The 13,983-nt window shown below is 39.7% G+C and overlaps 2 protein-coding genes across 2 annotated transcripts in view; one reads left to right on the top strand and one right to left on the bottom strand.

The window, feature by feature from the left end:
* lrtm2a (leucine rich repeat transmembrane protein 2a) overlaps nt 1–11,899 on the top strand; it is a 34,035-nt gene extending 22,136 nt beyond the window's left edge. Inside the window, exons 3-7 of the mRNA XM_042511120.2 lie at nt 1,268–1,497; nt 3,322–3,447; nt 3,999–4,087; nt 5,285–5,442; nt 6,690–11,899. Of these exons, the coding sequence (XP_042367054.2) occupies nt 3,379–3,447; nt 3,999–4,087; nt 5,285–5,442; nt 6,690–7,216 (843 nt within the window). The 5' untranslated portion in view covers nt 1,268–1,497; nt 3,322–3,378 and the 3' untranslated portion in view covers nt 7,217–11,899. The remainder of the gene's footprint in view (nt 1–1,267; nt 1,498–3,321; nt 3,448–3,998; nt 4,088–5,284; nt 5,443–6,689) is intronic.
* cacna2d4a (calcium voltage-gated channel auxiliary subunit alpha2delta 4a) overlaps nt 1–13,983 on the bottom strand; it is a 112,906-nt gene that overhangs the window by 65,010 nt on the left and 33,913 nt on the right. The gene's annotated exons all lie outside the window — the stretch shown is intronic.

Genomic DNA, 13,983 nt, shown 5'->3' with positions numbered 1-13,983 from the left:
AGACAGAGAGAAACAAATGAGTATGAAAAGGAATGAACTAATAGATGCAAATAAAGACACAAGAGGGGCGAAAAATGACAGATGCAAAGACTTGAGACAGAATGAAAGAGGGAGAGAGAAATAAACAGAGATGAGAAATGATATACGACTGTCTGCAGGAAAACAATGAGTCCAAAAATGAAATAAAACAGAAGGGGTTTTCCTCACGAGTCTCTCTTCAACTGTTTTGAGATGCACACAAAAATAAACTCAAAAAGACGAATAAAGACAAAGCAAGACTCTCATAAACATTTGACTGTTATCAGGTTTAGAGGGCTATTATCAGGCCATGAAATTAACCTCTCTGATAGAAAAGGCTTTCCCAAAGAGCTTTTCAAAATTTCCCCCAGGAGACCTCGGTTCAAGTCCCATGTGAAACCAATATTCATGAGGAAAAAGTAACGCGTGCACACAGTGTCACAAAAGTGTTGCATTAATCTAACGAAAGTGAAAGTGAAACCTGATGCACTGGTATTGGCCACTTAGTGGGCTGACCCATAACTACACGGCTTACAACCACAGATAAAAAACATTTAATGGTCTGATAACATCCCTATCCGGCCATGAACACAAAACCAAATACACAAGTAGAGCTTTTCTTTTTGGAAAGAGATTTTTGTGAATAAACTGCTGCCATGGGATAACTAGCCGAAGTAGGCCACACACACACACACACACACACACACACACACACACACACACACACACACACACACACACACACACACACACACACACAAAAACACAAACAATTAATACCACAAACCATCTTGCAATGGGAACACTCCAGCCAAGATACAACAATGCACCACTTAAAACAAATGTCCGCAAGAGGCGCTTTGGTTCTGTGGTTATCCTTCAGGCAAAATATAAATTAAGCAGGATTTTTTGTGTTTATAGTTGAAATCGTCTGGATGTGTAGGCAGAGACCAAATTGTCCCTTTTTTATGAGAAAAATAGGCAGACTTCCACCCCTCCTCCCCTCTAATTTATTTCTCTCTTTTTTCAACAAATGTAAAATATGTGAAAGACAGTTCTTCTAATAATCATCTCCTCTTAAAACCACTCCATCTTTCAGTTAATTCCTCTTCACGTGTCGGCTTACTTCTCTCCCTTTCTCTGCAGTTTCTCTGTACACATCATCCTGATTGGTTTCCACACTGAAGAGATTATTCACTGAAAAAAATAAATAATAAATCATGTTTGTTTTCTGTCTCTCCTCCTCAAGTCTTCCTCTGTGTCCTCTGCCTCCTGGCGACGCTGCTGCCGGCAGCCTCCTCCTGCCCTCCTCCCTGTCTCTGCGACTCAGACGGCCTGGTGGTGGACTGCGGGGGCCGGGGTCTCTCCTCCCTGCCTCCCCTTCACCTCCTGCCTCCGGGGAGCCGCTCCCTCCTGCTAGCCAACAACAAGCTCGCCTCGCTAGGAGCCTCTGCCTTCGCTAACCTCTCCTCACTGGAGGTCTGCAGCCCTTTATTTTTAAAAAAATGTTGTCAGTAGAGTTCTTATTCATCTTGCATTTGAAAATGTGTTGTTATGTTGTTATTTAGCATGGTGTGTGCAAAATTCTCTGCACTGACCTTGCATACCAAATATCCCTCAGGACAAAAAGTGATTCTGTATAGTGACTCTCATATTGAACACACTGCAGACAACCTCTGCTCTCAGTCTGAAAAGTTAAGTCAGTCTGAAAAGTTTACAAAAGTTGACATTTTCAAGAATTTGCAGGGGCTATTCACCATTAGCATATTGTTTCAAAGTGCAGCCAAGATGATATTTAAAACTTTAGAGCTAAAAATGATGGAAAGTTTAAGTCACAGGTGGTAACATTTATCAAAGCAACTTTTTGCTGATGCTGTCACTATATTCTGAATCAAGTAAAAAAGACAAATAGTCTGGAAAAATCATGTCCCTCCTCCTCTTCCTGCTGCCTCAAACAGCATTCGCTATAATGAACCACAGCACACAAAAACTCTGCTCATAGTCATGTCAATCATCACTCATGAACTGAGGTCAAATATCATAAGATATTTGGTTGAATTTAGATTGTGAAGTCAGGTGCCCAAAATTCAGTGTCAGGACAACATTTAATGCTAACCTTAATTTGACGTAGAATACTGAAGACAGATGACATTGACATTTTGTTGGCTTGTGTTGTTGAGTTACCAAAATCACAGTACTTTCTAAATGTCTCGTGCCAATGTCATCCAGACGTAGAATAACGTTGTAAGGTATGGCGAGCATCTGAAAAATGTTGTAATAATGTCACTATTCGTTTAAAATATCATCAACCTGATTTTTATTCTAATCAACATCTTACATCTGTCAAACTTTGGTCTCCAAAGTGATGTCATATTGACATTTGATCCTTGCTGGGTAGCATAGCTAACCAAATATGAGAGATTCTGTTACTGCATTGTCTATTTCTCACCTAAAATGTTTTCAGAAACATTATTAAGTATATTGTTTAGCAGTAAAATGAGAAAGTCTGTGACACGGCTGCCATGTTGAAAACAGTCAAACGAAGCACCAAGCACCACCCGACGATCTTTGATTGGTTCTGAACTGCTGTTTTTGTTCACATGAAGCAATTAGCAATCGGAAGCACTACAAGGCAACAGAGTAGACAAAGGAACATTTTTTCAGATTCAGATTATCGGTGATATGGTGACAGTTTTAGCAAATATGAAAAAAGTTTTTTTTTTTTTTATAAAAGTTACCAACTCCAGCTTTAATGCATTTGTCTGCCGTTTATTTCCAGTATTAAATACTATCACTGTTTTTTATTACGCACATCAAGGTCAGTTCACTGTCAATGCTTAATGTACTGTAAAACTGTAATTTATCTGTTAACCCGTGAGAATCTATTCTCAACTACTTTCTTCAAGAAAATATGCAACATGTCACTGTATATGAACCTTTTAAAGAAAAAAGTCAACTCTCTAATTAGCTGAACTGGAAGACAATTTACTTCCACACTTCTGAGCATCTATCTGCTGTAAAAACAGAATTTGTTTTCCATTCTTGTTTCACTGGAGATTTCTACACTTATCCTACCATTACACTTGATACTGTGAAAAGGAGTGCCATCTTAAGCTGTAAAATGTGTGTTTAAGTTTTGTAGCAGTTAATCTATTTTTAACGTCCCTCCTGGCTTAATGCATTAAGTCTCTCAGAATGGATTTCACTTTTTAATTTTGAGTCATTTTCAATAAGAACATCAGCTACGTGTCTAAAATGCAAATGTGTATGTGATTGAAAATGAAATGTTTTTGTACATTTTAGGAGCTGGACCTCTCGAATAACTATCTGGATAATTTACCAGCTGGATTATTCAGGGACATGTCCAACCTGACAAGACTGACTCTGCACAACAATTCATTAACAGTAATGGACAGAGAACTCTTCCAGGTAGGCACCGCAGATTATACGACCCCTTACTTTTAAGATATAGCTCACTGACAAGACAGCATAAACACCTTATTCATGCTGAGAATCATATCTGAGATTCTGCTAAATGTATGAACCACGCGAGATATACCATCAGATTAGTCAATCCTTCCAAATACTGAGTGTGAATGAATAAAGAAGCTACTGATACACTGTTTGAACTCCTGGGCGAGGCTCTACTGGCTCTGTTTAGGAGTAGAGCCAACCTAAGCAGTTATACACGACTGGGATCCCATCCAGGTGGTAAATTAGTAATAAACCGTTTGCTCAACACTTTCATCCACTTTTATCTGAACCAAAGCAGTCTGCATGATAAGCTTGTGTCATGACTTCACTTTGGGACCCTGAATTAAATAAGATTAGCCCACTGAGTGATGCTAGCTATGCCCCTTGGCAACAGTAAAAGAAGTCAATAATGCTAATATGAGTTTGGGGATAAAACTTTACTGTACAATGCTGTACTGTATAAGCAAAGATGGCTAAACAGAAAGCTTGTTTTGATGTTTCTACAGGGTTTGGGGGGTCTTCAGAGTTTGGATCTGTCCCTGAATGGTCTGTCCTCTGTTCCTCTGGGACTACTGGATGAGCTGCAGAGCCTCAGGTAGACACCTTTAACCTTTTGCTGGTTTTGAGGGAAATAAGCTTGGAATAATTCATTTCAACAACTGAAATTTCTAAAATTACATCAGGATATGATCATATCATCAATATATAATTGCAACAGCATTGCCAGATGGGAAATGTTAAAGAATCGTATCAGACTTCAAATTATCATATTTTAAAAAATGAAAAAAAAAAAAGTTAAAACCCAGAGAAAAAATAGGCAAAACCATGTAAATACCATTTACAGGTGCGCTGTTAAGTCCCACTTACATTTGCGGTCACCAATATGATGCACAGCTGAAAATACTGCCTCTCAGTTGTATGCCTCCACAAACTAGTCAAGTTGCAATTGAAGATATGGCCAAAAACATGTTTCGTGAGGTCATATTGACTTCTGAATACCAAATTCTAACCAGTTCATTACTGAGTCTAAGAAGATGTTTTTGCCAAATTTGAGGAAAGGCCTTCTTGAAATATCGCATTCACAAGAATGAGACACATGCACGGTCAAAGTAACCTTGACCTTTGACTTTCAACCACCAAAATATAATACCCTTATTGTGGAGTCCGAATGCACATTTGTGCCAACTCTAAAGAAATTCCCTCAAGGCATTCCTGAGACATCACATTCACAAGAATGAGATGGACAACGCAAAAACATAATGTCTCCGACCATGGTTGTTGGAAGCATTATAAAAAAACACTTCAAATTTACTGATGTGAAATATTTCATCAAACAAGGGGAAAAAAAACATTTATGTTAAAAGCTGATTAGACAGTGTGATGTTGGGATGTTGCTCTGGACATCTAGGCTACTGTCCAATTTGTTGCGTCTTTCCTCTGTGCAGTGGGTGTGTTTTTAAAATTTACCACAGCACTGGAAGGCAGCATCTGACATACCTTGACATACAGGTTTCCCTGCACTTAAAATCACAAAATGATCAGTCCATTGTGGGATTTTTGACATTATGATTGTACAACAGAGAGCAAAATTATTGTACAAATATGATAATTATTGTACACTGGCAAGGCTAAATGAACTTCAACATACGATAATATTGAATTTAGTGGACAGTAGTCGCAGTACACTACATGTGATGGTTTTCTGCATTTTTAACTCTGTGCCACATGAGTCAATTTGTCCCTTTAGTTGGAGTTAAGAGACTGAATGAAAGTTATTCTAATTATGTCATAGGTGGCTGTCTCTAGCGGGTAACAGGCTTCACGGTTTGGAGAGGGCAGCGTTTGAGCCGCTTGCCAACTTACAACACCTGGAACTGGGACACAACCCCTGGGAATGTGACTGCAACCTCCGTGATTTTAAACACTGGATGGAGTGGCTGCTGTACAGAGGTAGATGTTTGATTTATGCTACAGCTTTTAAAGAGTGCATTCGATTTCAGTTAGGGGACAGGACAAGAGGGCAAAAGAGTCATAAAGTAGCAGGAAGAATGCCTCTTCAGCTGAGAGGCAGCTAGGTATGTGTTTCCACTTGTGCATGCCTGTGCTTCTAGCAACATAATATAACCGCATCAGTGTGTGAATACACATTGCCATGCTCATTGTGTGCGTTATCCACGTGTCTCCGCAGGCTGTTTAATACATCAGATAACCACATCTGCTCTCCGCTCTCTTTTCATGTGTAAAAATCTACATTCACCGCAGCGCCTCAGGCCTCAGCTGCCCCGCTAATGAAGCATCTCTTCTCTTTTCTGCTCCATTCTCCTCTTTGCTTTATCCCTCTCTCTTCTGCTTTGCCGGGCCCTACTCCCCAGCTCAGTTCAGTACAAGTTAGACAAAGACTGACATGCGGCAGACATGATAATTTAATAATCATCAGAGCAGCAGGAAAAAAATTACAAGGAGACATTTCGTAGTTGAACATGAAAGCATGACAGTGGCTGTTAAAAGGGGAGATGATGCACGATATGTGTTATAGAAAGTAAGACAAAGCACCGAACAAGTGTGAAATGCTCGCTGACAGCAGCCTGTGTTGACTCCCATCTTCTGCGAACCACTTCCAAGCGCACGCGGTTGGGATATTTGGGGAGCGAGCTCTGTTTGCAGAGGGGATTCTTTTGTCACACGCAGAGATAAAAGCATCTGGGGGCTAAATACCACTTTACTCGTTCTGTCTCTCTATTATCTTCCGCATTTATCTCATTGTTTCTGTTGCCTTGCGCATCTGAGGGCGCGGATCAATGGCTTTCTAACACGCAACCTCGAGACGAATACTATGTGTGGAGACAAATGCAGCATGTGATGATAACGAAGTGGAGCCCCCCACCCTCCTGCCGCCTGTGGGAATTAGTGACTCAGATATTTCTCTCCTGCACACATGGCTCTGCTGAAGCCAGGCATGTCGTCTGATGAATTATAGAAGGGCTTAGTTGAGGCTATCTTCAACTTAGTGTAGAGGGCACAGCAAACTCAGTGTGTGTGTTAAGTGATGTATGACTCATCCTAGTGTTGGCACAACCACCCAACTCTCTATCTCTTCCTCTCTCTCAGTTAATTGGTAGTGCTTTAAAGGCATAAGGCATTTTATAAATGACCTCTCCCTGTCCTCCCGTCTCCGCACCTCTTTCTCTCTCCTTCAGGGGGGAAGGTGGACGCGGTGGAGTGCACACTACCGAAGGATCTGCGTGGGCGAGACATCCGTGGCGTCCCCGTGGAAATGTTTAACTACTGCCTCCAACTTGAGGATGAGAACGGCGGAGGAGGCGAGGGTTCCCGTTCCGGACAAGGAGGTGTTCCTCCCTGCAGCAGGAACGCTCTGAACCCCAGCGGGGCAACGCCAATTTCTGACAGCAGCAATGCTGGTGACGACTCTTCAAACACGGGAGGAGGTGGAGGAGGAGGTGGAGGAGGAGACCCCCCATCAGATTGCGTCCGAGCACGCTACCGACCCGTGAGCGTACGCCGCGCCATCGGCACGGTGGTGATCGCAGGTGTGGTGTGCGGCATTGTTTGCATCATGATGGTCGCGGCGGCGGCTTATGGCTGCATCTATGCCTCGCTGATGGCCAAATACCAGAGAGAGCTAAAGAAGAGGCAGCCGCTGATGGGAGACGGAGAGGGAGACGGGGAGGACAGGGAGGAGAAACAGATCTCCTCAGTGGCCTAGAGGAGCGACGGGACGGGGGAGGGTCAGCGTGTGAAAGGGTGAAGGTTGGAAGGGGTGAAAATTAAAAAGGGCTCAAAGAGGAGAGAGATGGAAGAGCTTGTTTTATGCACACAAGACAGTTCTCTCCCACTGACTCTCAAACTGACACCTTTCTCCCACTTTTTGTCTTCCTCTCTCCGTCCTCTTTCTATTTTTACCCTTCTCCCTCTCTCTAACACATACACATACACACACACCTTATCTGTTCCCTGACTTCCATTTGAAGCCATTCTCACTGCAGTATTTGTTACCAATCATCCCTCCAACTCGCCTACCAACCACCTACTGCTGCTCTTGGCTGCTGCTGAACTTACCATTATATTGGCTGAGAGGGGGAAAAAAAAAGAATTGGTACTCTCTCTAGCATGAAACATATCATTTAAACTGTTTCAAGACACTCATGGTCAGTCAGTGTTTGTAAAATTGGATCGATTATCAGGGATTTACAGTATGTATGGTATCGATTGGACCAATATTCACAATGACGAGAAGAGTTTGTGGTGTTACGTAGTGCCCAGCTCTTGTTTTGTTTGCATCTTTCTCCTCCAAAACTTCTCCAATGCCAGTGGTTCCTCTGAAAACCCACCCAGATCCCTTCACCCTCGTCTGGCCTAATGCTCCTCTGATGTTCCCTTGGACCTCTAAGACCCAAAGCAACAGCCAATGTTGGACATTTTAGAGGAAATGAGGGAAACTTTATGAATAAACACAAAGAGATGTCAATTATATAGCCAACGCCTCGACTACAGATAGGATAGAAAATCAAACAGAGTCTCCTGAGTCTGTTAGGGGCGTTTAAAATGAAACAGGAAACCCATTGGATCGGCAAATGGATGAGACCTTTCAAATAAATGAGGTCAGAGACAACTGTTAGATATTCTCCCCTATTTGGACCAGATCTGTTTCTCCCTGGATCTTCTCTGCACCTGTAACATCCTCCAGGTGTCAGAGACTAAAGGGGAACAAACTATTTAACCTGGAATTTGCTGTATTTGTCACTTTTGCTCTGAATAAGGCTCTTGCTTCCCTTATGCTTGTAAAATGACTCTGATCGATACAGACAGATCAAAAGCCTCTTATCATGACAAAAAAGCGGTCAAACAATTTTTCTGGTATTCCTTGGACTATGCTGATAAGTATTCACAGTTGTGTCAATGAAGTTATGGGGATTTAAAGGACAAAAGACAACAAATATTCATTTACAGACTGATTTCACCCCTCAGAGGTGAATGTTTGCTACTACGGCACGGAAGCACTATCTCAGAGAACCCTGTCTCCCAACAAGGACTACAAAACTTCATCTGAGGACTACAAACTTCAGACTCCTGCACTTTATTTCTCTAATCAAATCCCCTCTGACATCCCTCTCTCTCCTCCCTTCCCTCCCTTTCTTTCCTAAAAAGGACGATTTGCCCAGAGGGATTATAACGAATAAGGGATTCAACAAAAAAGACGCTGCTATTTTTCCCCCCTCCTCTCCCTCCTCATCCTTTTATCTCTCCATCCATCTTTCCATCTTGTGCTATTTATGGAAAGCATTTCACACTTCCTTAAAGACTTCCTTTCCTTTCATCCGTCTCACATATTGTTGTCCTTGTGTTTTTCCTCAAAGGTCAGCAATATGCAATGAAAGTTTTGTCACCTTAAAAATTCTGTCACCGCCAAAGAGTCCTTTAGTTATGAACTTTGTAATCATCACTTACTAGAGATGAATCTGTTTGATTAGCACTCTCTCATTCACAAAAAAATGTTTGTTTGATTTACATAGTGTTTTCATAAGTATTCATGTCATGAAATAATTATGTAAACTTTCACATTTTATGATTAACGAAGTAGGACACTTGTGATCTTAAAAATCTGGCTTTCATTGCATATTGCTCCCCTACAGTAAAACTATTGTACCCTCTCAATTTTTAATTGGCTGGAAATAAACTATGTTAACAGTGTGTTATCTTATACCTGGGTATGATGCAGATAAATATTATTATATTAGTCTCTGATATGGTGTGTTGGCCCAGCGTTCCCCCCAAAATGTTTTTTTTTTTTTTTGATGTAACTGTTTATGGTTTTCTGAACTAATTCATGATGTGTGTGTGTTATGTTGTGTTAATGACTTCTATGTTTTGTTTTAGGTTTAAATATCTCTGTAATGTTTGTTTATTTGTCGTGTTAATTTATTTGTATTCAGTAGTTGGTGAAGTTTCTGAAAGAGAAGTAGAAAGAGTTTGGCCATTGAGAGTAAAAAAGGGCCCCGAGCTGCTGCCTCGTCTCTGATATTTATTAGCAAGACATTATTTAGCAGAGTCAAATAAGTGACGGGTTACCATTTTAGCTTGATATGACTTTTTATGTTAAGCTATAGGACCAACTTTATCTCTTACAAATAACTTTTTATTTTGCACCTTATTTGGAATTTATGGAGCAGAAAGAAACATACGCAGAGGAAAATTTTGCTGCCACAATAGTTGTTTCTTTGTCTTTGAGAAATAAATCAGTTTCTTAATTGGAGATTACTAAATTCTGACGTGTTTTTCCTGAACTCCCTTTAGGAGAAACAAGGAGCAAATGACTTAATCAGCAGCAATTCTTTTGGTGTGCTCATAGGCTCCTCAGAAATTTTTCAACTCTGAGAAGGGATACAGAGTTGAGAATAGTTGAAGTTTTCTTTTAGTTCTTACTGTTATCAAGAGCTGATTGTTTCAGACGTAATAAAGATCAGTGCAGTGAGCGAGGAAAAAGAGCATTTCAAGATCTTAAATTAGGATCAGGCTGAGACAAGAGGAAGGCTATTTCTCAGGAGCTGAATTTCTTTAGGTACTGCCTGTATTGTAGTATCACTATCAAAATAACAGACAGAACTTTTTAATATAGAAGATGTTGGGTTCCAGCTTTTTTTTCATTTGGGTATCATTAAAATATCCAAACAAAACATGGTTAAAATTAAACTATGTAGATCACTGTTTGTAAACTTGCTCGACAGCGAAACTGAAAGTAAGAGCCAACACCAGATTCATTCTTGTTTGGCATTACACCACACTATATTTGCAATTTTTCTGTGCTGCTCTTGGATGCCCGCTGCTTTTGGTCTTATTAAGCCCCGACCTCATCTGAGTGCTGTGGGGGTACAGGACGATAAACTCCTGGAGCACAGAAAATAGGAATATCAGAAAATACAGGCAGAGGGCAGAGTGTCTGCTAATAGATGCAATGCCACACACTTCTAGTGGGTCATAAGTGATGATTGAGAGGGATTAACTCTGTCTGGGTCTATACATATTTATTTTAGGAAAATCCTGCATAATATATCTTAGGCTGTCCTTAAGATATGGCAACTAATCCAAGTTGAAAAGGCGTTAGCAAAAGGTTATGGTCCTGGTTATATAATAAAAATGTCAAGGCTAATGCCTTGTATGAGAAGGGACATTACATCAAAGAAACCAGCTGTGTCAGCAGAATAACATGTTGGCATTGTACGTTTCTGCAACCACACATATGTTAGTACATTTTACACATATGAAATAGATTACAGGTATAGGAGCTTAGTTTTCCATAAAGAGGAGGGAATGGAGGATGATGTGACACTTAAGTGAGACGGCTGCCAAACCGCAGACAACAGCAGACCATCGTTTAAGAACAACAAAAGAAGGTGTTCTGGAAATGTTTGCCAGCTTCTGCAGCTACCAAACCGGGTATTTTAAACCAAAATATGATGTTTTCCTAAACTTAACCAAGTTTTTTTGCGCCTAACCCTAACCACGTGATAACCATATCAGTGTCACAACAAAAAAGTGAAAATTGAAACATAGAGAAACGTTGTTTTGACATATCTGTTACATATAAAATGCACAAATCTAGTATATCCTTGGTTTGCAGAGATGTACAATACCAATATTTATTCTAGTGACTGGGTTGAAGAAGTCAGCATTGGAGAAACACTTATATTCCCCTTTCTCTTACATTTTGCTGAATCTATGAACATTATACATATTTTTGAATTAGCAGTGATACCCCAGAATAGTTACATATATTAAAAATTATTTGTAAGAGACTGAGCTGGTCTGAGGTCAAGATGCACAGAAACATGGAGAATTGTTTGATCCTGCATTGCAAATTTAAGTCTAGCTGCACTTCAGCAACAATGGTCACCTCACTAATGTAAAGAGATAGAAAAGACAAGCAGGTGAAAATAATTTAGACATAGACACAAATTAATAAGTGCTGACTTCAAAAGGGATATTTTAAAAGGATTTAAATGGGATAAGGTGTGAGCATAGCCATTAATTTGTCAGGGACGCCAAGGCAGTAACTAGAAAAAGAGACAATGGCTAAACTCTGTCTATGAATCAAGAAACATTGTCCTCTCACCCCCTGGTCTGCAGGTCTTGTGCTGTTGGTAGCTAAGTATCTTAGCTAGCTGAAACCTGTTCCTATAGCCTGTGTGTGTAAAGAATAATAAATTATAGTTTGTTACGTAAAAACTGCAGCAGCCATGATGACTGAGGGCATCAAAGACAACACTGCCCGGAAATCTATGGTGTGTTGTGTCATTACGATGATTGTGATTATGACAATGATGATATGATGGTGATGATGAAGCATTTCCTGGTCAATATGCATTGATTTAAATAAAACATGTTACACTTATGTCAAATTTACATCCAGACCACTTATAAGCTTTGAAGGACAACTCAACTATCCATTCTTTAAAAAAATATCAACATCGCAAACTAAAGCAGATATCAACATTTTGTCTGGAATTACATTTGTTTTCTCATGCTGCATTCATACGCCTTTCATATGCATTTAAACCTTTAAAACCTAAGCAAATTGGTCAGATTTCCTTTAAAACATGGCGAAAAAGGCAATAAGCAACATGGCAAGAAGTGTCCCACAAACTGCAAGAAATTAGGAAATGATGACAATAAAATTACCTGAAAATTTGTTTCAAAAAAGGGTGAGAGAGAGGAATTATTTTAAATGAATATTTATTTTGTAAAAATGGGCAAAAATGTCCAGAAAACTATATCTGTAATGAGTATTATTATCAGAAACATTTTTTCCTATCTTACCCCCCTTTCTTAAATGTATTTTATTGGATTTATTGGATTGTATTTTTCCCCTTTTAAAACCCTTTTTTCTTCCTTTGTTATGTGCTTAACTTCAAATAATTTTCTTGTATCTCACAAAATGTCACTTTTTTCCATTATTTTGACTGAAATCAGGCCAATTTCCTCAGGTTTAAAAAAAAAAAACTTAAAGGAGTGACAGAAATTATTTGAATTTCAAATTATGTTTTTGGGTTAAAAAGAGAGCCAGAAAAGAAGATGTCCGCAGATACAGGCTGAAGGTGAGCTGGATTAGATACACGGGTCAAATGAAAGCATAAATCAGTCATGATAGCTCCACTGTACTCTGTACCTTATCTCATTTTCTCTGTCCTTTGCCCTCTATCTCCTCTCACCTTTCTCTATTTCTCATCTTCTCTCTCCTTCCCTACTCCTCTCACTTATCTTGTCTCCATTTATCTTTCTGTCGCCTCTTCTCCCATCATTTTTTTTTATTCTTTTCACCTTCTTTTCTCTCATCTCTGCGCTCTTTATCCTTCGCTCTGTCTGGTCTATTGTATCTTATTTTTTACCTCCTTTTCTTCCTCGTTTTTATCCCTATTCCTCGCTCCCTCTCCCCCTCCTCCATGTCAAATATTTTTCTCTGTCTTTTATTCTTTCCCTGCTCGCTCTGTTTTTTTTTTTATTTTTTATATACCGACTTATCTCGCTTTCTTCCTCTCTGTCTCCCAGTCTGCTTCTCTGTCAATAGGAGCGTATTAGATTTATTTACATACAGCCTGTCACTTCTGCCACAGAGATATACTAATCCATTGCTGAGCCTTTGAGGAGTATAAACACAGTGTTTTTGTAGTCACTGTTGACTGATTTTGGATCAGCCTTGGAAATACCAAATCCTTGGCCTTCATCACAGGCAGAGAAATTAAATCTGCCACCAAATCAGCTTGAAAGCTAAACCCAAAATGATACTGAGACGCTGGAATGGGTTAACTGACCGCTTCTGACACTGATCAGACAAACACTGACACTCAGTGGTCAGAAGTGGAATCACAACCTTTTTTGGCACTTATGACCATGCAATTTTTTTCTCATTTGCTTGAACACATTTGTCCATTCAGAAGTTATATTTACGAAATTCTCAGGCCTCAACTGAGGGTCAAAAATGACGCACTGTGTTTGTGCAAGAAATGGTAATATTTCCATCAAACAACGCAACTTGTGGTCCAATGAATATATTCAATCAATCCCTACACAATGAAAAAAAAAATTAAATATGGCTATTAAAACCAAAACCCAAGAGTTCTGAAACTTCTACAGTCACATGATACCTACATTTAATCATTTTGGTACCCAAATCTAGAAAAAAAGACTTTTGGATGGTTTTGTACGTAGACAATCACTGCAAGTTTTCTTTAATTTAATGCAACGTACATACAACTCATACAGTTTGTGGTGTGGTGCGTGGAGCGGTGTATTTGACAGAGTTGGCAGTTCAGTGTGCTGAGATGCCACCAAAATGTTTAAAAGTATGCTGGAATTTTACACAACTGAATTCTTCCGTTCACACGATGAAGTAGAAAACCAGAATCACCACTTTACGGTTGTATGCATCCATGCACCAGTCAAGTTGCACTCACAGTTTACATCCATGTCTGTGGAAAC

Source organism: Plectropomus leopardus, chromosome 22, assembly GCF_026936395.1.
Source record: "Plectropomus leopardus strain MGB_pleo_1.0 chromosome 22, ASM2693639v1, whole genome shotgun sequence".
Lineage (NCBI taxonomy): Eukaryota > Metazoa > Chordata > Actinopteri > Perciformes > Serranidae > Plectropomus > Plectropomus leopardus.
Note: the sequence above shows the minus strand (reverse complement) of the source record. Positions and strands in the feature narration are given on the sequence as shown.